This window comes from Amia ocellicauda, chromosome 16 (genome assembly GCF_036373705.1).
Source record: "Amia ocellicauda isolate fAmiCal2 chromosome 16, fAmiCal2.hap1, whole genome shotgun sequence".
Lineage (NCBI taxonomy): Eukaryota > Metazoa > Chordata > Actinopteri > Amiiformes > Amiidae > Amia > Amia ocellicauda.
Window position 1 is genome coordinate 6,668,825 of NC_089865.1, and position 26,219 is coordinate 6,695,043.

The window sequence follows — 26,219 nt, forward strand, 5'->3', positions numbered from 1 at the left end:
TTGCCTTGTCCAGTTATTACTCAAATGAATGGTCCGTCTTGTCCTGGACTGTAAACCAGTGTTTTTAAAGTGTTGCTGTAAGTTCAGATATTAGCACTGTTCTAAATTTTTAAACAATGGTGTTTAAGTAGATGTGAAAAGGAAACAAAAGTGCACAGCGACTGGAACAAATTAACAGGAAATGTATGGCTAAAGTTTTTTATTTGCTGTTACATTATTGAGTAGCGACACGATGACGCAAACCGCTAAGATCATTATCTGTCAGCACACCTTCCGTCATCGAGTGCTTAAGTATTCTATAGATTTAAGGATTGTCAGTGTGAACTTAGGCGAAAATGTGTATTATGAATTAAATGTGTGAACATGAAACGACAAGATGTATGTAGCCCCCACGACACCGACTGAAACCTCCGAATCCTTCCCTTTCTAAGGACTCTTTAAACATGAGAGGCTGGGGCAGACCTACTGCCAATCTTCCCATAAAGAGAGGTGGGTCTGCATTACTGCCGCCGAGGGACCATTTATCACTGTCAGTGATGTTAATCTGACACGCAAGGTCTTTCAACAGCACCTTGAAAACATGGGCCTGTAATGAGGACTCCACATGACACGGCTTTTAATGATTACAAGAAGCCATTTCATATTTGTTTTCGAAGTTCTGAATTTACAAGGAGTTTATAATCTCTGTAGAGTGAAAATGAAAGGCCACAGGTCTCCCGGTCCACCCTCTTCCACTGTAACATTATATCCAGAGGTGGTAGGTGTTTAAATAATAAGATCTTTGATAGCTCAAGATGTGTTTCAGTGCTTGCAGCACACCCTGAAGACTAAAAACATAATTAAAGTGGATTTACTACTATACACCAGCCAACACCACCAAAGGAGAAAGGACACCAGAAATGAAAGATGTTTAAAATACATATATTTTTAGTAGTCTATAATTTGAGTAAATTTAATCCACATAAGAGTGTTCGCTCATTATAAATTAACTAAGACAAAACAACCAAGAGGAAAGCCTGAGTTTTTTAACCACAGAACTCTTATTTACTTTGGTATTGAGTTGCTGTTTTAGATTTACAATTTCCAAAATACTAGAATTGATCCGTCACATCTGGTGGCAAGACTAACATCAAGAACCCTGCAATTGTGAAAGTCTGATCTGTGCAAGAAATTAGACAGGAGCTGATTCAAAGTGTTAACAGACTGATACCAGTTTACAGCAAATGAAACAAATCAAAAAGGACTGTCTGCTTTTACAATGCATTCCTATTAAGGAGTTGCCTTGAAATGTCTTTTAGGCCCACAAAACAAACAATTTAACTCCAAGACAGATTTGAAATGATTTTTTTTTCCTCCAAAAAAGGAACATAAACAGTGTTGTGCTGACTGACAAGCTAATTGGTCCAACGGGTGTATTGCTCAGTCAGCTAATTGTAATGTCAATAGCTTCCCTTTTAATGCAAAACCTATACTCACATACCTTTGCTTTAATTAAAAACTGGAAAATACTAATAACTAATAACAGCTTCCAAGGCAGGCAGAGATGACAGAAATAAACCTTAAATGCCGGGGGCCCTAAGGACATACCCAAAACATCCAGGTGTTCGAGATTTGGAAACGACAAGAAAATTGCATGTTTACTCTGGGCAGTTTCTTTAAAATAGCATATTAACCAATCAACTTGATCAATTTCAAGAAGTAACATTTTAGATGTTCTATGTGTAATGCTATTTTTGCTTCCCTTTACAATTTAAACTCAAGTTACCACATGTCCTGTACAAATAAGCTACAGGAGAAAAATGATCTTCATTTCAAATGTATTACTGGGATTAAATGCCAATAAAGAACAGGGAATTTTCATTTTATTACATCATCTTGTTTTATTTCCATGTGTAGTATTACAGTAGAAATACAATACAGTACAATAAAACAGTGTCAATCAGTGTTTAATCCCTAATGTAAATTGAAAGTTCTCTCTTTTATAAAATGAATCATATGCATTATGACCAGCTCTGTGAGTTAACCAAATGATGTATTCAAGGTATAAATTACAAACATTTTTATTATAATAACATTTGTTATTAACGTGTTAGTTCAAAACATTTTCACTGTATAAAAAACTTGCAATAATGTTTCCGTTCCTTTATACTAAAGGAAGTGCTAAACATTTTCTGGTTCCTCCATTTCAGACCCTAAAACAGGCTGACAAATTCATCCATTTCATGAAAATCAGTGGTTTAATCACTCACAGCAACAGCAATGTTTTCTATTGTAATTCTCCAGTCCAGAACATTGTTAATCTGGCCATTCAGACTTGTACAAAATAACTTACACTGTTAGTAACATCACAATGAAAGTGCTGAAAGGTTCTGTAAAGAAATGAATGTAACTCCACTCTTACGGTGCTCCGTAGCGTCGTGTTGTTTTCCGTCCTTGACCACTTCGTACTTACCAACACGTATTACAATGATCCACTTTTCACATATGTATCCTGTAGTACATCCTTGAAGAGGCAAGTCACTGATCGATGTATGAACTCGATGAGGTCATATAAATAAGTTGCTATAAAAATAAGTGTTATTTGTTGCATAAACACCCATCTCCAGTCTTCAGAGCAAATGTTTGCACAAATGTTATTTTATCTTGCAGACTGATTCAAGTCCTTCCCTCATTAACATACACAACATTCACCTTCATCGTGACGTTTCTTCTTGTATGTTACGGAGCTCCTGAGTCTCTCAGAATTGAACTGGACTGAATGAGTCCTTACTGTCAAGACAGCAACAGCACTGTAACAATCGCAACAGGGACAGCTGTAAACCTCCAGGTCCAAACGCTGGGAGCTGATGAACTACGGGACTGCATCATCGCGAACACTGCGTTGGTGTGGTTCGTTGGGGCCTCAACATTACAGACCATTCCCTCACAACAAGAGACACACTCCTGAAATCACAAATAGGTGAATTTCAAACACAGATAAGGTATGTTCAATGGCACACCATTTGCATCTAACGACCTAGTCTAGGCCTTGTTTTAAAAGCACACTACATTTGCAAGCATAAAAGCACTCCTGCACAAGAACTTACAAGTAATGCAATATTCCGACTTTAACTTCAAGAACTAGTTGGTTAATGCAGAATGTTAATGAATGCTTGAATCTCAAAACATACAATCACATTTGAAAAAACTATAATTTGCTTAATATTTTATATCGCAATAACTTGTACTGGAAGCTGGAAGATGATTTTGAATTTTTATTTGATCATATTTCTTGCACTCACTGTATGTCCTGTATCCCTGTGGTGTCGGCATCCTACCGCGTGACACTCCTCCCTCGCAGCACACTTCTTTGTCACGGACTTGCTCCTCCCATGGCCGGTAAAGTGATGGACTGTCATACAGACCTTCGTATCTGTGGATACAAAAACAAAAATAAGGAAATGAAGTCCACGGCACGTGACAACTATTTTTTTATTGAACAAAATAAAACATTCATAACTTTGCACAGTAGAACACTATTTACTATGTATGTGGTAAATACTCAAAGATATCCGTGTGTCCGCCTATGAAACTGGTGAGTGTCTTAAACCAGATTCATCTACTGATGCATCTAAAAAAAAAGATTCTTGTAAAGTTATATTTAAATAATATAATAATATTTAAAGACCTGTCAGTTTAACTGTCAACTTGTCAATGTAAATGAATTGCTGTTAACAAAGAGAAAATATCTTTACTGACTAACAATTTATGTGCACACTTGCGGCATGTTGGCCACATTACGTGGAATGTTTTACTTCAAGGCCCTGAACGCTTCTGACAAGATTTAACTGAAGACCTTGACCAAGGCAACAGTCTTCTAGGGCACACTACAGCCATAACCTATTGAACTGGCCACTACTGAACAGCCCAATATAGCCTTTTAGTGTTCGTAAACCATTCCCCATTTCATGAGCACTCACTCTGGGGGCACCACTTATCTTCAGCCCAGCGGTTGCAGTTGTAATTGTCCGCAGCGTGGTCACAGGTGAAGCATTTGATGCTGTTTGGAAAAGGGGTGGCTGTAAAATACAAAATACACAAACATTAAATCGGTCTATTGGCCACCGATTCCTTTTCATTATTTCCTGAACTGTAAACAGTGAAAAAACAATTTGTGATTATGTGCTTTAGTAATTAAAAACTTCTTTAGACCTTGGAAGTGCAGACAGATGGACCTCCATGTTTTATCTGAACGTCCTTCATATTGTCAACATGACGTGTGGATATTAGGTCAAGAATAAGGAGACACTCACGATCTACAGGTGGTCTCACATTGTAGAAGTTGACGTTTCTTGCAGCCCCATCATCACACATGGCTACAAGCAAGAGGACCTGAAGGAGCACCGAGTGGTGGGGGGCTGTGAGGACCACCATACTGGAGACAGACGGGCAAACCAATACCTTGAAGAAAAGAAGGCACAGAAATGGACAAATTAGCACATCTACGGAGGCAGTTAAATTACTCTGTTCCTTCAAGAGGTTTCGGTAATGTATACTTTGGTTTTGGTGTGGACAGGGGCAGCAAGTCTTTGTCAGGTTAAAAATAAATGACTAATGTTTGAGTTGAAGATGATGCAAGAACTGAGGAGGCAGATGTATCAGATGACAGGATGAGACTAGAAAGAGGAATGAGTACAAAATGGAAAAGTGAACCCATTCACATCAACACACTATGTTCAATGTTTACATCGACCTTAAAATAAATAAATACACATGACAAATGCCTTGACAGCTTGGCTTATGATAACCCTTAGGTTAGGATATCTTTCATCTAAGCAGCAATGACCCCTGTATTGTTAAGTATTTCAACCATCCTCTAGGCCACAGGCTGGAGGCAAAAGTATTGGACTCCTCAACCTGTTAACAACTGGTCAGGTAAGAGGTAGAATGACAGAAACAATAAAAAGTTTGAGAGCGTGGTAATTAAGAATAAATGGACGAAAAGACTGCAATACTAGATAAGAGAGGAACAATTTAGGTAGACACTTAAAGAACCAGGTTGTGACTGGAAACCGGAGGACAAAATGCCTCTGTCAGTGCCAATATTTCTCAAGACCTAAAATAATTGGACAAGAAGATATCTGTAACCAAATCAAACCAGTTGAAATACAGCACAGGGCTTTTCTATGAAACTTTTAATATGAAGAGAGACCTCAACTTAAAACATAGAAGAATTTTTACACACCTCATGATATTGTTGGACTGGCAGACATTTCAGCTGTTCATCTTTGGTAAACTGTGCTATTAATATATAAAAACACTCTTCAAGTTCCCAGGGCATGCTTAAAAATCCCCAACCTTTTTGTCTTAACCTCCTTTTAAGACTAAAGACTTCAAAAGACTTTAAAGATTATTATTCCAATTTCTAGAAAAAAAGTGTTCCTCTTGCCAGCATCGAGGGTGAAGTGTTACCAGAGCCATCCTCTGTGTTTACAGGACACTGCTGCTCTCTCACAGCTTTACAACAGCTGTACAATGTGATCGCTGGCAGGGATCCAGAGGTCACCTTGGTACAGTGTGCCTGACACTTCACAGTCTCTCGGCATGGGAAAGCAAACTGAGCTCGAAGCAGAAACAGTGTCCGTGAACAAAAACAAAAATGGTCAACAAAGCATCAATAATACAAAAACAACAACACCTCTACTACAGGAGAAATAAAATAAATACAGTCAAATACCTGCATTTTACGATGCTTATTTAATGTGGCACTGTAGTGCAGCTGAAGTTGCTAGCTGAAGCTTGGAGACAATATTCCCTTTGTCCTGTATCTTGTAATCTAAGTAACAGTTCCAGTTCTGTAAGCCCCGTCTACAAGATGCAGCAGATGCATAAAAAGCACAGATCGATGTGCTACAGAGCATACAGTTCAATTTTGCCTGTTATTTGCGAACGAAAGCAATAGTTTAGCCTTCTTTCCACTGTTTATATTTGAAATAAGGAAATCCAACTCCCTTGTCCCCCCCACCTCTACGGACATGCTTCAACTAGAACAAGCGTTTGTGACAACTTCAGTCCGAGATGCACCGTTCCAGGAAATTCCAATAAAAAAGAAGATATTCCAAGTAGACCAATAAACATGTCAGAGCTTTCCATTAGCTAGGAAACACACAGGTTAATCGTCACCATGTTTTTATAACCCATGACCTCAAACCCACAGGCACAATTCTGCCTTTAAGGTCACCAGGACCATGTGAAGGCCAATATGCCTGAGGAGAAAAACCCATATATGCCAACCATTTCTATAGCGTAGGAACGTTCTGCTGACTTTTTTCATCCTAAGGCAATGGGTTGTTGTCACTCAGAGTGAAGGATTTGTCTTTAGGCACAAAATAGCTAGTATAGAGACAGGAGTCAACCATGTTAGACATTTCAACAAAACCCTTTTCTCTCAGGGTTGGCAATATTAGAGATTCAAAGATCAGAAAGATCACATCAGAAACCCACAATGATGACAGTCATAATTCTCAGGAGATTGGTAGAGATTTTTGGGCTGCTATGACATGGCTGTCAACTAGTGAGGCAACTTGTAAACCAAAATGTCTAAATTAGGAACCTTTTATTTTAAACATCTAGAGAACCAGGTTAAAATGCCTGTGCAAAAAAAACAAAAAAAACAACAACATACAAAACCTGGAAAATCTGACGCACTATAATGCTGATCAATCCCTGATTGCTGCACCAGTGGTTAGATGTAATGACTCCCACCTGGAAATCGCACACTTTAAACACACTCTTGACTGTGCGGACAGGCCTTGTCTAGGTTTGAGGAGGAATAAAAACAATTGCAGGTTTCAGGTAGGGTGTTAACAGAGTTGTGCTCAGTCAGCCGATCAGACACAGAACCAAGCTGGGGATAAAAAGTCATACATTTCATGGCGTTTGTTGATTTGATTTTTTAAATACATGTTGTTGGTAGGTTTTATTTTATTGATTCAATTCATCACTTAATGTAAAAACACATTTACTTATTTTAATAATTATACTGTAGAATGTTTTTGACACCTGTTTAGGACTGCAGAAATGAACCCAAACTCCAATATATTATATAAGCCATTTATTTTGTCTAGACAAATACTACCAAAAAGCTTTCCCTTAACATCGATGTTGTCAAAGTTAATGATATAACGTAATTCTATCGGTCAGTTTCATCTGACAACAGCTTAACTGAAGGACAGTGACTAAGCCTGCCAATAACACACTGAACAAATTTGTTAAAAGGCCTAACAAGGTGATAAGAAGTGAATATGGCTTTTGAAATGTACTGAGAATTTGACATAGCCAATCCTGAAACACCAGAACAAGCATTGCATTAGTTTATGTGAATGGCTATTCTTGATTACATCAAATTTTGCAAAAGTAGCACTTTTATACCTATATAGCAACAAAATATACAATTGAAAGCATGGTAGCTTTAGATAGAAATCTTTCCTGAAGTCAATTATTAATTTAGATGTGTACAGAGAAAATGTATTTATAATCCCAAACTCTTCTATGCTTAGTTCTTACCTTATTCAGCAAGATGTAAAACAAGACTGACCTTTTCCATATCCAGTACTTTTGTCGGGGGAAATAAAACTAAAACTCAGCAGCTGCACTGCTACACACTCAGTGTTTTATCAGTTTGTGGTCGGTGACCTCACTGCGTGTCACTCTGAGCACCGCTCCCATTGGACGACAGGTGAAAAGTCGGAGCACTCACTGCGTGTGAAGCTCGTACTGGGATGTAGCCAATGTGCCCTGCCTGAATAATTAGCATTCACACTTTCCCCATAGCTGGCAGGCCGTCTACCTGCTGGGGAGGAGTTCACGACAGCTGATTCTTCAGGATTTACAAAGCAGGGCAATCAGTAGCTCGAGGCATTCAATGTTACAAGTGCGATATCTAAAAACAGCTCAGTTGGATTAGAGCACTGTTTGATGCTTTTATTTTTTATTATTTCCTGTTTTTCCATGCTCAATCTCCACTTTGATACGAACATTTGCAGGCGAGGTGAGTTTTCAGATTTATAGCTTTCGTACAATATCACTAGTACCATACACTAATTTTAAGTGATTTTAAATATTTAAGTACAATAGACATATCTAATTTCATAGGTTTTACTAGGTTTTTTCATGCATTAAGTAGAACATAATTGCTAGCCAACACCTACTGTACATACAGTGCAATGGAAACAGCGCACTCTTCGATAAGATCATGTTTGCACAATGAAGCTATTACCCTCAAACACAGTAAAAGGCAGCTCGGAGGGGGACACGATTATATCAGGTATCTGGCACAAAAAAAAAGAAAAAAAAATGACTAAGCAGTCAGACGTTTTTTCTTCTTTCAAATGCTAATCAGAAACGCCTTCCTCCCTGGCCTATTTTCACTGGTCAATCTGAGTAGCTGGGAGTCTGTACTCCGGTGATAAGGGAAGAAAGGTACAGAGAGGGAAGCAGTCAGTATCAGGCAAGAAGAGAAAGGCAGGGAGTCAAAACTGGCAGTTTATTGCTTTACAAACTAATTAGGTTTTGAAGGACATTGAGGAAAAATTTAAATACCACATATACATAGTAGAATATACCTCCACCATCTTATTAGATCTTAGCTGCTATCTGATACAGAACTTTCCTGAAACAATCCACCTAACCTTCTCAATCTGCCTATATCTGGACAGCTGGGACTTTAAAAGGAAATCAAGTTTTTCCACATTGAAGGCTCACTTACTCTCCCAATTTATTATGCACCAATTGTATCAGTGTCCTTTGTAATTACTTCCATTAGAAAGGTTGCATACATCCATGATTTCATCAGAGTACCTGTACTCAATGGGAATTGAAAAGGAAATTGCTGTATCTTTCAAATGCTCTTTATCTAGAATACTATAGACCAGGGGTTCCCAAAGTCCGGCCCTCGAGGATGTTTGGTGCAGCCCCCCAAAGCCAACCTTCAACCACCCCTTTCCTGAAGATTTACAATATTTTACATTTCATGAACATTTTCTGTTACAAATTGCTGATGTAACTTGCGGGGAAAATAAAACAAAAATTAAAGTTAATGAATGTTCCCTAACAGAAATGTATAGGAAATAAAATCGTGGTTCATTTTGTAATGTGGCCCCCCATAGCATGCAACCTTGGGAAATTGGCCCTCCATCACCAGACATTGGGAACCCCTGCTATAGACCTTTAAGCAAGCTAAAGTCATTATTAAAAACTGACATTATATAAAAAAACAGACTTTTAACCACCTTCAGAAATTATACCTTACCCCAGAAACTGACAATTTTAAATCATTCAAAATTGTTTATGTATATAAAATCAGGATCAAAAATACACTGAAAGTGTACAGCAGGACAAAAACATTTTCTTCTGTAGTGACGTATTACAATTTTCTCTTTCAGGTCTAGTAGATTGAACTAGCTGTAACAAAACCAATCGGGCTCTATGACAGGATTTGTAGCTCTGCACTGCAGCATAACAATGTGTGCTTTACGAGGGTGTCTGAGCCACTCTACTTGAGAGCAAACAGCTGAAGCTCCTTTTATAGGAGTGTGGCAACGACATCATATGGAGCTGAACCTTCATGCATCAGAAATTAATATATACCATCCATTGCTAAGAATGTGATTTTTTTAAATATTTTTCTCCATCACCCTGGATTTAAAGGTTGGAGTTTCCAGTTCACAACAAAAACATTAGCTACAGTTTAGCTTTAAAAATACAATAGAACCCAGTTTACTCTCGGTTCAGATGAACTAGATGCAGTAATAAGTTATTAATTACCGACATTGCTGCGGTACGGCGCCTGTATTGAGGAGTGTTTAATTTAGTCTTAAACACAACACTGAGGTTTCCGGCTGAAAAGGCTGTTGTCGGTTACCAACAAATGCTGCCATCAGTTAATAATTACATTGAAAAAGCAATAATAATAAAATTTTAAAAAGTCTTACAATGGCTTGAAATTATACGCAGCCTAAAATAAAAAAGGGTGTTCCTTATAGTTTAAAGTATATTATGGGTGTCATAAACATTGAAGTGAACATCCTTTACAAACACACAACTAAACCATATTAGTGGATGCAGGATACAACTTTACAACTTTTGAACAAGTTTTAAGAAGCCTTAAGGACTCCACCTTACAGCCTTTTAACACGGCCCTGTCCAGGGTCTGTGTGCCCTCTGACCCATTTAAAAGCAAACGGAGAACTGCAAAGAAACCCTCTGAACCCATGAGCTTTAAATGGCATGTCATCTATCCATAAAATATAATAGCCAGTTGTAAAACCTGGGAGGGAAGTAGAGGTCACGTCACACATGATGTAAAGAATCTACAAGATAAAAAAAAATCCCCGACAGGGTCTTTACTACCGGACTCCTTATTTGTAACAAGGTTTCATGAGTGAAATAAAAAATCTACTGAATCAGTCAATAGTGCCATGAATATCTTTCTACCTCCATAAATGCTAACAATTTTCCAGTCAATGGTCATACTTAGTAGTTCTAAAGATCGATGACACTGACATACAAATGAAGCCATTAAAGGTTTATATCGTCTTCAGTTTGAAATTAAATTAGATTATCTGTTCGGTCTCATGGTCTCAGTTGATGAGACAAGACAGCTGGTGATATATGACAAGCCTGCCTGCATGTCATTGGCCAAGAACAGTTTGCTACAGTGACATGTGAATGTTAATATAAATTAATTTACTTGTCTCTTCAGTTCAAACACAGAGAGACGCAAACCTTGGCAGTAGTTTATCACTTAGGAACAACGACAACAGCTACATGACATTTCTCATGGGCAGTGATCTGCAATAGTCAAAAAAACACAAAGCAACACGGAAACTTGATGAGATGGGTTGTCAGACCTTGCCTGGGGGAACTGGTTTATTTGAGCTACTGTCGACCATAAAAGCAAGCAGAAAGAGTTAGAAAATGGTAAGGCCTACACAGCAGATCAATGCTTTTATTCCTTTAACATACAAGTATTTGTATTTGAAAAAGGCATGTATGGCCTACCCCACTACAGAAGTGTTTTACATTTCAATTTGATCCATTTCCCTTGTTAATAATATTCGGTGTGAATCTTTACAGAGTGATCAACACTTTATGGCAGACCTGGGTTCTTCAAGGGAACAGTTTTGTGAACTCAAGAAAAATGGAAAGCCAAGCAACATGACTTAACATGATGTTTAGACCTATATCTGATGAAGTAAATCATTTAAAAATAACACAAATGCACACAGATTTTCTCAGGGAAAAGACAACTAAAATTGGACACTGGAGCTTTAAGATTGTTCTGTGATCTCAGTGAAATGGAATCCAGATCCTTTGGAATTTGTTTTGCATAATAAAATTATACGTAAAACACTCAACAATAATAGTAATTATCAAAATTACCATGTTACTCGTGGATAGCACACAGATCTTTTATTTTTTCTTCAGTGATATTTTTGCTCAGGATTATTTGGTTTCTGTTCAAATCACTGTTTAGAAAGCACTATTCATGACGGTTTAGAAAGCACTATTACGGTTAAACCTTGATTCATCACCAACACAGCAATTCCTCCTGAGGGAAATGTCTTTTAACCCCACTAAGAAAATATTTAAAAACAAAAAGGCCCTACTGGATTTCAAAAAGATAGCACCATGTGGGCTGAATAGCAAGGGAAAGATGATAGAAGTCACTAGATCAAGTTTCTGAGACATCCATCATCCAGAACAAATACAACTCCACACAGAAACGATCAGCACTGACAGGAGTCCAGTTTCTCCAGTAACGATTTTCCGCAGGACTTCTGGAGTTTAAGATGGAATCCGGTTACTTAGAGGAATATGTGAAAGCTTGTTAATTTCTGCATTTATATTATGATGGATCTCTTATGTAACACTGAATCTCAGATTTGATCACAGGATTTTTCACTGAATCTCATGCCAGATTATTAATAATGACTGTATTGTATTAAACTATTTTGTCGACAAAATAAACAATTCAAAATTGTTGTTTTTTAAATATGTTTTATAAGCAGGTCTTCCTATCTCCATATACATACACACACATGCACACACACCTATACACATACATATGTGTGTGTTTTATACACCACCATGTATTCTGTTAATCAGACCATGAACAGATTATTTGCACTTACAGCATTTCCATCTTCCACTTTCTTGCAGGATGAACTGTATATTATTACAGATCCTCAGTTCACACATACTCTATGTAGCACTGACTGACTGGTGACAGCTTTATGGACACGCTTTGTTTAGGCAAAGGTACACAAATCGAACAGGAGAGAGGGACAGAAAATCATGGAAGCTGTCGGCAAGCTGTCTACAGAACTGTTTTATCAGCCTCTATTTACCTGCACATATCTGATTAGACTTCAAAGGCTGCAATCTTCAGCACTCCAAATCAGATATCTGATCTGATTAATTATGGTTTGGGAAAATATTCTACTACACCATAATGCAACTCGGGCCACCCCAGCCTTTATCTATAGAATACATCTGGGCAGGAAATAATTTTAACTGGCACTGTTCACAGCAATGGCCTAGTTAAAACGCAGTACAACACAAATTACAATACAAACACAGATGTCTCTTTTTTGTATTATTCCTATAGCTTCTTTATTTACTGAAATTAACAACAAAAAGGGAAAAAAGTGAATTACATTTACAAGACAGATGCTGAACTCCTGCAGAGAAAATGAATGCGCTGCTCTGAAACCCTGGGAAAATGCAGATATTATGAACACCTGCACAACCCCTAGATAATTACTGCCAACTATTAGAGCATCACCAGACACGCCATACCCACATGCACTAGCTACAGACGCCCAGCTTCACAACTTCACTGTGAAAACTGAGAAAATAAACAACAAATTGTAGCATGCTGGTTTTCTAATGTGCAATGATGGTACTGTATTCAAGTTAGTAAACATGCATTCCTTCTGTTAACTGAATTGAAGACTACACCTGGTATTCGAGTCCTCAGTCCTCAGGTGCGAGTTGCTGCGGGGAGATGAAATCTGAATTGGAGCTGCCTTTCTGAAATATTACCTCACAACACAGGTAAAGGCTATGACTGGTATTTGGGTGTCATTCCCTTTCTCCCACCTAAAGAAAAACATCAAACATTCCCCATTTTTATCATTTACACGTGTTCCATAACATACTGTCAAAATAACTGTGTAAAGTACACATCCTGAAAAATACCTGTATTATCTTTAAACCGATATAGTCAAACATCATTATAATTATAAACCAAAGAAGCAGAAAGTCGCTTCTCAGCTCTGCATTCAAAAACTTAAAGTCAAACCTTCAAGGCTTTTTTGTTCTCTACAAGGCAACAATAAAAGCAGAAAACACTATCAATTAGTTTGAAACAAGGGTTCATACAATGTCTTATAATTTAACCCCAACAACATATCGAACAAATCAACAAATGAATTCTCTTTGAAAAACAAACAAGACGTTAGCAAACAAGGTCCTGATTAGACGACCATAGTTACAATAAATACTGTGCTGCGAGACAAAACTATCCACATGCTCTCACACAGAACAAACGGCGTTGATTCCTGACAACAGGAAGTGAAATAGACTACAGAGGATAAAACTCACAAGCAGGGAAATAAAAAGGAAGTTTGCTGACTTTAGCTTTGTCAATTCAGACACCCTGCTGTAAAGCACTTAAGACGTTCAAACAATACGTCAGTAAAGTGTAGCACTTGCCTTTCCTATTGCCAGAAGAGCTCCCTGCTGGGGGTCTGTATTGTATGCGGTGTTAACTGGAAGTGCCCTTGTGTGTTACGCTACAACAAGAGAGGCTCACAGGCTGGCAGACACTCTACATCTACAAGAACAAGCATATAAAAATTCCTTTGCAAAGACATTTATATGCAAATTACCCCCAGACAAGTTTTACAGTACAGATCGAATTGTTGACTTCAGAGGCTTTCTATTTTGCTTCCAGGTTTGAGCTACACCTTGTCCATTGTAAATTATTGTCTAAAAATGTTAGGTATTTGAAGCTTTATTAAAATGCAGTTTTCAGATTAACTTTTTGGGTTGAATCTCCTTAGCCTGTCAGTTATCCAAGACATCTTATAAATATCCACATATCTTGCAATTTCAAGGAAATAAAGATCATTTTCTGTCCTTTATTGGGTACAGAACAGTATGCTCCTCCACACAAGTTCATGTGAAATGGTCCGAGCCACACTGCTTCTATTAATCCAGAGTACTGTACTGCACTTCTGTTAATACAGTGGGGAGGTAATAAACAACAAAGACAAGGTTAAGGATAAATTGGCTTTCCATGATTATAGTATATTTACAATATATAAACAAGTGGTGTTTAACAGCTGTTGAATTTATGTATATAATTGTATGGTATGAAGAACAGCTGGTATACAAGAAACTGGTGAACACTTGTGTTGAACGCACAGACAAAAAGAAAAAACTGTGGACCATGTAAACTCACAAAAACTATAATATACACATTTTTTGTGATAGTTCAAATCAACAAGTTCAGTTTAATGTATTTTGTGTTTGACGATCGATAACCTCTTCTTTGACATGTGGATAGTTTGTGGGATTCAACACGACCATATACAATCCCTATTTCAAATCACTGGATTTACAATATAATTACATGTCCTAAACAGACTGGAAAAGATGCAGCTACTCAATTTACTGTAATTCGTGTGCAATTAATAGATTTTCAGTGATCTGAGATTAGCCTACACTGGAACAGTTCCTAACCTTAGCGTAATGATAAAAACAATACAATACTGGAGTCATATGTTATTTCAGGCATGCTTTAAAACTTCATATGTGGCCACAGTAAGGAACATCTGACATAACTTTTTTTTTTAATCTCAAACCTGGCATCACTCAGAGATTGGAGTATCCTGCAAATGAGATTCCCCTTTTAACCCCTTATCCAAAAAATACTTCCATCATATTGAACCAAGAATACCACAGATTCCACTGCCTGGTTACTAAGAAACTGTTCACTTTCAGCAGAGTACAAGTTAATAATCAGTGCACTACCTTCAGGTGCTTTCAGCTTGGTATTGCAGGTTGGTGATGAATTAGAGCAATTAATGATTGCACTTTACTTGCAAGTGTAATTTGATATGGCTTCCCTGCTTCTCACTGTGAGGTCTACTCGGAAACACCTGAAGATTAGACCATTCTGCTCTATATTACCTGAGGTGATTCTTTTTTCAGAAAAGTTAATCTTGATTGGCATTCAGTAGATACCGCATGAACCTGTAGAATGAAGCAGCAGTCCATACTAGTTTAATGCAATTGGACTTTTGGTAGTTTGTCAAACATTTTCTATATATTTTTAATTAGTTAAGATATGATAAAAATACTGGGATTATTGTGCACAAACAAAATATGCAGATTATATATGTGTAGTTGTACCAGATTAATATTATATAGCCTTTCAATTCTTAATTACATTATTTTCTTGATTTCTTTTTAGACATACTGTAACACGCTATACGACCAGTTTTGAAACTTTACATTCCAGTATACAGCAAATTATGTATATTTGTCAAATTAAGATATTTCTACATACAAGCATAACAAATAACTGGAAATTAATCAATTATGCAAATTACACTGTATAACATGTTTACCAAAGAAACTACAACTGCAAGAGCTATTATACTGTAATTGTAATTTATTATTTGGGTTTGCTTCAAAATGGACAAAAACACCTCCAAACTGCATTTTAGTTCTTGTCCCAAAAGTAACCCAAAACCTTGATTCTTCACCTGGCACCACTTAACCCAGCTCCCCTTTGTAACACAACTTTACATCGCCTGCATAAATTTAGGGACTACTCCAGTAACATCATTACAAGTAGAGGTAGAAACGAGGTCACCTTAATTGGATGCCTGATTACATCTCCCGTTTTCTCCGCCTGGAAACTCAGAAAAGCTGAGAACCATGAAGTCACCAAGCACTGCGAGCTGCACTGCACACAAGGAGGACCTTTGTGTTTGGACTGACAGGAAAGGGAGACGCTTTTATTCATTTGCTAATAAGACCATGGCAAGGCAAAAAAAAAAAAAAAAAAGATTGTTTCAGATATCCAGGACTGACATTCCACAGGTAAATCTGGGCTTTGTGGAACCCAGATATCTCCAACTCAAGGGTTTGGGCACCTGGAAAATCATCTTACTATCAAGCTCAATCTTAAAAGCTAAGGTAGATTCCCTTTTTCCATGCTATAGGCGTATTTCAATGTAGTCTAGAGAAAGCTTGTCCTAGACTGAGTTCACCAAATATATATATTACTATGATATATAGAACATGAAAATGATTACTGCAAGACAATGAGAAAATGTTCAAGGACACCTGTAAAAATAATGTCTATAATAAAAAATATATTTGTAAAACTGTCTTACTGGTTTGCATTTCATAACCTTTTGTGTACATTACTTAAAAAACTGCTCAAATGCTCAAAACTTAGATTTACACTTGCAATATCAGAGAATATCCTTTCTGATGCCCAAAAAACACAACTATGGCTGTATTTGCAGCAGAAGGAAGAAGTTTTAAAAAGAGCGCAAAAGGGCTTTAGAACAAAACACCCTTTCACACGCGAAACACACTGGCCTATTCATCCCACTGAACACCTGAGTATGGATTTAAAGGAGAATTTAAATAGAAGATAAATTATTCATGAATAGAAAAGGTCTAACGACACCGGTGTGTGAGATATAATTACAGAAACAATGCCATGTTTTATGAAGCGCTGAGCTTGGAATTTAGGTTGTTGCCAAAATAGCTCCAGAGCTTAAAACAGCTATTTTTGAAGAGATATAAATCATATCTTGCGGTTAGGGAAGCAATGTTTTGAGCTTTGATTTTTTTCTTGGTTTGCTTAAAGATTACTAGAGGAAAGCAGTTTGTTAGCACTCCTGAAGTCTGCACCTTAATTACATGATCATTTGAACCCAAAATCAACCAGCGCGGACATGAAAAAGTATACCTAGCAGTTCTGAGGTGAGAAATGTGATGAATGTATTTCAAACTGAAAATATAATTTAAACATATGCACATACATACTAGATCAATAACTTTTTAGCTTTTTATAATTTATCATTATAACTATCAATAAGTGTGCAATCATCCATTAACTTTACCAAAAGAAAATGCTTAGGTTTTACTGGCATGTTAGTACTTTAAACCTGTGCCATCATAATCCTAATACCATCCCACTTCCAGTTGGCTTGGCTTTGTGTTTTAGGGTCATTATCACATTGAAAAACCAAAATCATCCACAAGCCACTGTAATGAGGGTACTGGGATAATACTGAACCCTTACCACATATCATGTGTGTTCACCAGAAAAAATATCCGCAAACTTCACGTTGAAGTCGGTACCATTCATCAGTTCAGTTATCATGCGCCTGGTTTTCCTCAAACATATAGACATGTAAAATTCATACTCTCACCAAAGGCTCCTAATACCCTTCATCGTGGTTTATTGTCCATTCCTGGAGTTTCAGACATTGACTTTATTGGAAGATATATGAGCTGCGTCTGCAATTCTCCATCATAAAGTCTTTTCAAGATGTCTCTCAATTGTTCCCCTAGACGAGTCTTACTGGAGAGCTCTAATGAAGAACTGATAGCAGGGTCAAGGAAAAGATTAGCCTCGGCCTGTTTGCATTTTTGTTTTTCCATTAATAAGACACTACTATAAGGTCCAGAGTCAACTGCCCTCGTCCAAAGAAAAGGGGTGATAAGCACAGGGTGCTGGAAAAAAAAGTCTAATTCAAACTAAAAAAATCAATGCCAATGGAGTTGCTGCAGCAAAATGGCTGCTATGTGCCACCTCTTCCCTGCGATTCCCTCTCGTCCATGTTTTCAAGCTGATAATGAAATATTGTAAATTGCATACAGCAGCATTTTCAGTTGTCAATTTAGTTTTTTATTTTAAATAAGACATTATGTGTAATACAGTGAAGCGTCTCTGATAACATCCGCGACAAACGTTTAGCTCCGTGCTATTTAGTAAGTCAGTAATCTAAGTGGGAATCCTTTTCTATTTCTTTCTACCTGGTTAAATAGAGCATATAATTGAGCAATTTAAAGAAGCTATTAACTTTATTTAGTTTTAATCCACTTGTTAACTGAAGAATGGTCTTCTACTGCTTTAATTAAGAGACCACAAAGAAGTTCGACATTTATGTAACGAACAATAAGACTCGACTCAGTCATTCCTACTTCAGGCTGTCAACTGTACTTTCCCCAACAGATTAAATCTTTTCAACATGATGAAAGATTGAAAGTTGTCTACCTCTTTTCTTTTTCAAACTCTTTTATCTGTAATTTACATTATATACTTTAGCTGTTCTAGCCAGGATTTTTTCCAGGATAATTACATAAATGTCTGCACATTATTCTTAAATGCTGCAAAGATCCCTTTTCTACCAACCCGCATTCTGCCGTTCTACATAAAGCCAATTAATCACTTGTGGTTTTCATCCTGCAACCAATTGGATCAATAGGTAAAAGGCTTCACTCGGAATTCGAGTTCAGCTCAATCAACCAGACTTCGCCGATTTCAATGTGGGCCTATACAGCTGTAACTGCACCCAATTAGCGGAGATCTGCCAGTTGGGAAAGTTTTAATTATATCAGGTCCTTAGATAATCCTTAGATTTCTGCACAACAGCAAACCTTCTGGCTTGGAAGGCACCTATGACCATTTTGTGTTATAAGCAGGAGTTGCATAGGTCCTCGGCACATTTCAGAGGATGAGTATGCCACCTTCAGCTCTCTTATATTAATAAGAAGGTTGATTGAAGAATTGCAGATTGTAAAATACATTTAAAAAAACAAATAACCTGCATTTAGTTTTACTCGGTAACAATAAAATGAACAGCAATCCCAGGCCAGAGTTTAGTGGTTTTATCATATTATGCACAACATGTATGCATCTCTAGGTAGCTAATTTTATGAAAAAGTAATACGATTTTGCAAATGTCATGTGTTCCACAGTTCCTTGTAACAAATCCATGGTTGCGCTATGATGCTTCACCAAGAGAAACTGTTGGGTTAATCAAGCATGGCCAGTGAACAATGGCCCACTGTTCACAAGCACAAAGTGAACAATTAGGAGTTAGCAAGGTGAGAAATATCCCTTCTGACTAAAAACACCATTTGTCTCATGATATCATAAGGTAATAAGTATTACATTTTATACTGCATGAGAAACTGGTCTGGCCATTGCATGTTAATATTACACAAAGTAAACAAATATGGCAGGCTGTAAAATGACATTGAAAACTCCAGCCAATAGATTTTCAGCCAATCAGGATGTTACTTATTTAAACACATAACAATTCTTTATGCAGAACTTTATCTATAAATAGTCATGATTTCCTGGTAGGCACTGGGGGGGAATAGTTTGTTTTTTATTTGCTTGGTTCACTTCTCAAGTAGTTAGACAAAATATACTGTTGTTAAATATATCCAAAGTAGTACAGACCTGTGCGTTATTGTGTTATAGAGTTGAAGGGTGAATGGCCAGAGCAGCATGGCTAACCTGACCCCTCTGGGAGTCATTTCAGTCTTCACACACCAACTGTACTATAGAGGTTTTAATGGTTTGAATGAAATTACTTAAGGAAATTGGACATGCAATCTATCACTTATCACTCCCGAGGCTAAAAACAACATGTCTCTTAACTCCACTTTCACGGGCAAAACCATGACCGAGATTTCAAAGCAATCACAGTTAAGTACTCCGAATACGGCAACCACAAAACAAGTCCGAAAAATTAGGTATGACTGAGAGATATTTGTAAAGCACCTTCTTTAGAGCATCGGGAAGATACAGGTATATACCTACCATATCCAGCGAACAATAGTGTGATATCTCTTGACATGTTCACAATCAAGAACATGTTCCTTACAAACAACATGAATACTGTAGCTGGGAGACGCACTGATACTGAATAATGTGACACACCAAAAACAAATATTTGAAATGGGTATGTAGTTGCCTTTTCTTGTTCATATTTAGCCACATTTATCTTGAAGACTACCATCCACTTTCCATACACTTAATTCAAGTTCAAACTTAAGGTTATAATGCAAAAAACAAGGGTTTAAGACAAACTTAATTGTATTGCAGTTAAATGTTGTGTGAAATACAGGGGAAACATCTATAAGCAAATCATACATTTCTTGTTCAACTTTGTTTTCAGTTTTTGTTTCAATATCACCCCCTAAACTAAGAGATTGTTCCATTTGTTAAAAAAGGTCAAACTTGTGTTTAAAAGTTGGTCCAATCAGAATTGTTGAGGCTAGTAAAACAAAACTGCATACAAGGGATATGAATTACAGCTTGCATTGTCCTTTTCAAGCATTCTCTTGAGGAAGAGAGGTATCTGTGTGGATCGAATGACTAGTGCTTGGGAGTGAATACAAATACAGCACCTTCCTCGCAAATGTCACCCTCTCCACCTCCCCTCTGGTGTGCACACCGTGTTGATTCAAGATAATCTTTGAGGTTTTGAGAGCTCCAAGCAGATGCGAGTGAGCCAAGATACGGGCTGCTTTATAACATACAGAGCAGCAGGCGCTGTGTCTTTAGGCAATCTCTCGGTCTTGGACAAGGTGAGTGACCCTCTCCTATTTTATGTCTGAGATTGAAATCAGGATACCCCTGGGACTCTGAATTGTGTTATGAATTGGGCGCTGTAGGGCTCCTCTTATCAGCTGTAGTTGATCCCAGGCGATCCTGGGGCAGGTGCTATCACTCGGCCCCATTAACCCCATTGGGTTCACCAAGGAATCCACCGAATAGGAGGATAACATCTCTGTGACAAGGCAAGAAAGGCAAGTCTAGTCGAGAGTCAGTGCTCAAACTCTGGGATAATCCTCCATTTAATTAAAGCTTTTGTGAATTCAAAACTCCACTAGCACTCTGTAACAAAATACCAAGAGCAAATAAATATAGTAATAAATACATGGATGCTTGTCTCGTTATGCTTCTGATTAAGGCATATTTCACATTTTTGATTAAAAGGTTTAGAAAGCAAGTCAGCGGAAGATACCAGCTTAGCACACATGCTAGATAAAACCTAGTGTATACAGCTCTACTCACATTAGAAAACATTAATTTAGTTTAAACAACTCCAAGCTTTGACTCTTGGAAGCAGTAGGTCAAACCCTAGCTGGAGGGGAGACACAACTGCTTTCCCTTTCACATCAAACTGTTTCCATAGCAATATTCCCGAGCTTTATAAACTCAACTCTGCAAAATTGTGCTGTATGGAAGAGAGCTGCTGAAAGGAAACTTTTACAGAGGTTTCCCCCCCATTTTATTGTGTGAATGACATCCATATTGCTTAATCTAAAAAGCTTAAATGAATAACTCATTAAGTTTCCTGAAGTGTTTGATTTGGCCTAATTAAACTGATTTACTTTATGTTTCTTTCATTTGCATAAACACAGGATTATCATACAGAGCCTATACAGAGTTGATACAATATAAAATCAACATACTTAAAAACAAGCATCTATAAGAGTTAAGGGTGTTTATTTTTTTAATAATTCACAGGGCAAAACTGTGAATGGCAAGTTACTCCACCACAGTAAAATAATAAAGAAAGATGCTTCTGAAACATCTTAACAAAGAACAAATCACTCACCTTACCGTACAGGATAGTTTCCTATGGACAAAAAACAGCACATCTGTGGTGGTTTCACCTCGGCCTCGGAGGACGTCAGTCTACAGAGAGAGGAACAGCAGCTGTTTCCAGAGAAACCTGATGCGTGGTGTCGAGGAAAGACTCCTGTGTGACAACAATAACTTAATGAGAAAATATCAAGTGCCACTTGTCTGTTCTTCAGATAGCTGCATAAAGAAATGTAATTACAGCTCTGGAAAAAATTAAGAGACCACTTAACATTGATTTCTGAACTTGGAGTGGTCTCTTAATTTTTTCCAGAGCTGTATATTTTAGATCTACTACTCCATAATACCATGAATTGCAGCCCCAGTTTTCAGTAATACCAGAGAGATCCTAAACAGCTTAAATACTGTGTCACTCTTTTGCATTGCTTTCTACAGCCCACACCTGATTGTTTCACTCAGAAGAAACATGCCGTCCCTCGGGTTTCCAGAGCAGACTGACACTGTCCACAGGGGTGTGCTTGTCATAATGCCAATGTAAAGGCAAATATTTGCTGTCACTCCTTCCTTTTATTTGATCACTTATTTTAAAAGGTGCACTTGGCAGGAACATGTCTTAAGTACATAGACAACAGGAATTAAATGACTGAGTTTGCACTGGCTACCTTCTCAACAAATGCTTCTCAATTTGGGTCCAGGTAAAATGTCTGCATGCATAGAGTTGGTGGTTATAAAAAAATTGCCTTTTCGATGCGTTTGCCAGGGTACTTTCCTAGACACAGTGACTTACTGGGATTGTATAACTACTGTACAGAGTTCTTACATATGAATCCATTGACTTGAAATACTCTACTTCAGGGTGAGTTAGAGAAGTACCGTCCTCTTATTCTCCTCCCCTGGAAACCATAACCAGCTATCAGCAAAAGCACTCTTTAAAACCAGCATTACTTCAAATAGAACAAAATTGCCTGTGATCTCAGTGGTCATTCACTCACTACCTCAACCAGAGCAGAGTGCTGACAGATTGATAACAAAGAGCAAATCTCACTCTTGACTGATCACGAAAATGACCGCGAGGGCACGGCAAGCATCGCGGTCCCCTGCGACGCTCCTTCCCAAGGCTCACTGATCAAGTACCTGGAAACAAGGGCAGGCCTGTCATGTGCCTCCTGTCAGAACAGAGCGACAGACTACAGAGCTGCCAACTCAAGAACATGAGAGGGTCTTCTCCCGTTGACCAGGAGCCAGTCCTAAACGGGCCCCGGAGGAAACTGCGATCAATGTCAGGCTGTATTATGAGAGGGATGGATTTGTTTGCTCAGAAATTGTTGTAGTAAAATGTTGAATTATATAGCAAATTCTAAATATAGACCTCCTTTAAAATTATAATATATATTCCATCGATAAACAGATTTCTGACACAATCCTCCTTCAAATGACATGCATCACACTGCTAGGTCAGAAGCCTAATTTAGGACATGTTTCAGAGTACAAACCTAAAACAACTGAATACATATTTTCTTGAAAAACATAAATAAATATTAATCACATGGAGACAATGTTTTAATTCCATCCCTGGGTATACAGCATTATATTATATCAGTATGTTAGCTACCCCACCATGAGTCCTAGCAACAAAATAAACAAACCCAAGCCAACACCAAAATTTAAAAGCTAGACTCATACACATCTAGCACCCATTGTTTTAAGCCAGTAGAAAAGCAAATGTCTACAAACAACTAGCTTGGCTCTAAATGAAGCAAACCCAGATATGACCGCTAACTTTAATTTCAGAGCATTACAACTTGACAAAAACATTGAAGAGAATGCTCTAAAAACGACTTCAATGTAGGCACAAGCACATTCCAACTGCAGAATAAAAAGTAAGATAGAAATGTACTTAAATATTAAACCAGATCTGAAATTATATGAAATATGATATGAAAAACATATTTTAAAACATACAGATATAGATAAACATGTGCCTAAACTCTAAAACATAATACTCAGGAACATTCTGCAGAAATGTAACAATACATTGAAGTGTTACAGGAGAAAGCACCCCTAAAATAGACATATATGAAAAATACATTTTAATACAAAACCCAATTAAAATGCTAAATTAAACTCAATGCAAATCTGATCCAACAAAAAAGCCTACGTTTGCTGGGGACTCTAACCCTAGCTCGCAGCAAAACCTAAATGTAATTTTAACATTAAACTGTACTCCTGAACAAAATTTACAAATAATACTTCTAAACCAACCAATATCCACTTCATACTGAAATGGACTTTAATTAGTCTAAGATTAAAATACTATTGAGAATCAAACTCTAAAAAGTGAAACTGCATACAAATCTCAATTAACTGAGCATAAAATTACATAATCACTATAATGCTATATGTTATAAGCCATGCCCAATGAAGTGCATAGACTAAAATACAAACTAAATAAGATGTGTCATAAAATATGTAGCAATGTATGTTAGTTATGGAACACATTATTGACTGATTGGAAAGTGTGCAAGTTTCTGTTCTGTGATTATTAAGTTCAAGACTATATATATACAAAAGAGCCTCACTGCAGACAGTTTTGAGGATATTTTTACCAGAGCCAGTTAGTTCAGCTGTAGCTTCTGTTCAACTGTCTTTCAGCTCTTGCACAATCAATGCAGATCTGAGACAGAGACAGAGAGAGAGAGAGAGAGAGAGAGAGAGAGAGAGAGAGAGAGAGAGAGAGAGAGAGAGAGAGAGAGAGAGAGAAAAGACCCCAGAGCATTTGTTGTGCCAATTCAAAATCTGTCAGTAAGGAAAAGGACAGAGCAGTTTTTTTGTATATATGTGGATTTTATCTTAAAATAATTTGACTCTCAACTGCTTGAATAGTTAGCGATTTCAGCAAAGAATGCACTTTAATTTGATGGGAAAAAAACGTACATAACAGCAGTGTGAGGAGTGCTGTTAGGAAGGCTGTATCACCAGAGAGAGAGAGAGAGAGAGAGAGAGAGAGAGAGAGAGCGAGACTGCTGGAAACTTTCTTCTGTAGTACAAACAGGTACTGACAGGGCCAGGAAACAAAAGTCAGAGATGTTGGCTCTAAGCTCAGCACTGACACAATATGGGAGAAGAAAACATGCTTACAGGCAGGACTGAAACTTTTACCAACGTTCATCACTGACTTTGGTTCCATATTAACAGTGAACAGTAGGCCTGGTTTTCTCAAGTGTTTTTGCACTTTGAGCAATCGGGGTGGAGTTCTCTAGCTGCACCTTTAATCCTGTTTGTTATGGCCCATATTTTAAGGATTGACTGACAGGACTGAACAGCAGCGCTCAGTGCCTTCGCATTTGTCTCTCTAATAAGGCCCACACAGAGATCCCATCTGTGGCTGTCCAACTGTCATAACTGCCTGGACAGCAGCCACCAACGGAGCAGACCGTGCCTTCATCGCAACCATGTGGACGGGCTGTGTGCCTTGTGGTCAGAAAGATGCCCTGATGTTTCATAACTGCATGTCCTGCTGCAGCTGGGCCCAAAGCTCAGATCCTCTATGGAAAGCGTCAGCTGCATCCGTTGAATGAACCACAATCAAGTTACACACATTTTAAAACCATTAGTCTTGCTTGGTTGGCATTGAGATATGATTGAATCATTTGCACTACCCCATGCTATGCCCATTGCAAACGACGTGCTTATTAACAAGAAACAAGTTATCAGATTTGGATATTAAAATGAAGACATTGTTACATCATAAATCATATATTCATACAAAATACAGTGGCAACAGTAACATGTTACACCCTGGACGCACTTGCATCTGCTCATGCGTGTGAAACATGTAGCCTGCTGTTAAAAACACACACAGCCCTTAAGTCAGATGTTTTAAATACCAGAATTAAATAAAGTAACAGATAACTAGAAGAGGCTACTTCTGACTACACAGGCATAACCCCGCATTTATTACATGCACTTACATCACACACGTTTCAGCAGCTCTGTGGCAAACGTAAAAGTAAAAGTAAAAGCGTCCAAACACAGCAGAGGTCCTTACCTCACACCGCTGCGGGTCTCCAATGTGCAAATGAAGCCCCTAATCGATCAATTTGATCAATCTGAGCTGGCTCCACATCTCCCCGGCGGCGAGCGGCTGCCTCTGCTCAGTGCGGCTCCCTGCGCACTGACAGTGTCCACGGGGGCGTGGTGACGTAGCATGGGGGCGTGGTGACGTAGCATGGGGGCGTGGTGACGTTACCTCTCCAGAGCAAGGGGTGTGTGTGAGATTCAGGGTTAAGGCCAGCACAACTGTTTCAGGAAAGTAAGATATTAAAGAACGCATGAATAAAGCACAACAAATGCTGTTGATGCATTCACTGGTTTGGTTTGAGGTAGTTAAAAAAAAAAAAGTTTTAGTGCAAGATTATATTTGAATCTGTTGTATAAAATGTTTCAAATCATAGTTGGTGCTCTGAAGGTACAGTTAGTGCCTGTTATTAGGTCTAAACAGTGATAGACTTTC

General features: G+C 37.9%; 1 protein-coding gene across 3 annotated transcripts; it reads right to left on the reverse strand.

The window, feature by feature from the left end:
* Window positions 1–1,862: 1,862 nt before the first annotated feature.
* On the reverse strand, window positions 1,863–25,875 carry lypd6b (LY6/PLAUR domain containing 6B). Of its 3 annotated transcripts, none has more exons than XM_066687955.1 (6): window positions 25,755–25,875; window positions 21,725–21,863; window positions 4,293–4,440; window positions 3,960–4,058; window positions 3,282–3,412; window positions 1,863–2,943 (listed from the first exon to the last, which is right to left on the reverse strand). In XM_066687955.1, exons 3-6 carry the CDS (start codon window positions 4,411–4,413, stop codon window positions 2,773–2,775), a joined length of 522 nt encoding a protein of 173 aa, XP_066544052.1. In that variant the 5' UTR covers window positions 4,414–4,440; window positions 21,725–21,863; window positions 25,755–25,875; the 3' UTR covers window positions 1,863–2,772. The 3 variants fall into 3 exon arrangements, with proteins under 3 accessions (XP_066544052.1, XP_066544051.1, XP_066544053.1); XM_066687954.1 differs by having other exon boundaries at window positions 21,720–21,863; XM_066687956.1 differs by lacking the exons at window positions 21,725–21,863; window positions 25,755–25,875 and adding an exon at window positions 7,546–7,645.
* Window positions 25,876–26,219: the final 344 nt, after the last annotated feature.

Excerpts from the sequence above, each read along its gene's own strand:
- lypd6b (XM_066687955.1), bottom strand. The coding sequence starts at position 4,413 with ATGGTGGTCCTCACAGCCCCCCACCACTCGGTGCTCCTTCAGGTCCTC. Across the intron at positions 4,059-4,292 it reads TGTGAGACCACCTGTAGATC|CCACCCCTTTTCCAAACAGC; the intron begins GTGAGTGTCTCC and ends TGTATTTTACAG. Across the intron at positions 2,944-3,281 it reads ACAGGGATACAGGACATACA|GAGTGTGTCTCTTGTTGTGA; the intron begins GTGAGTGCAAGA and ends TTGTGATTTCAG.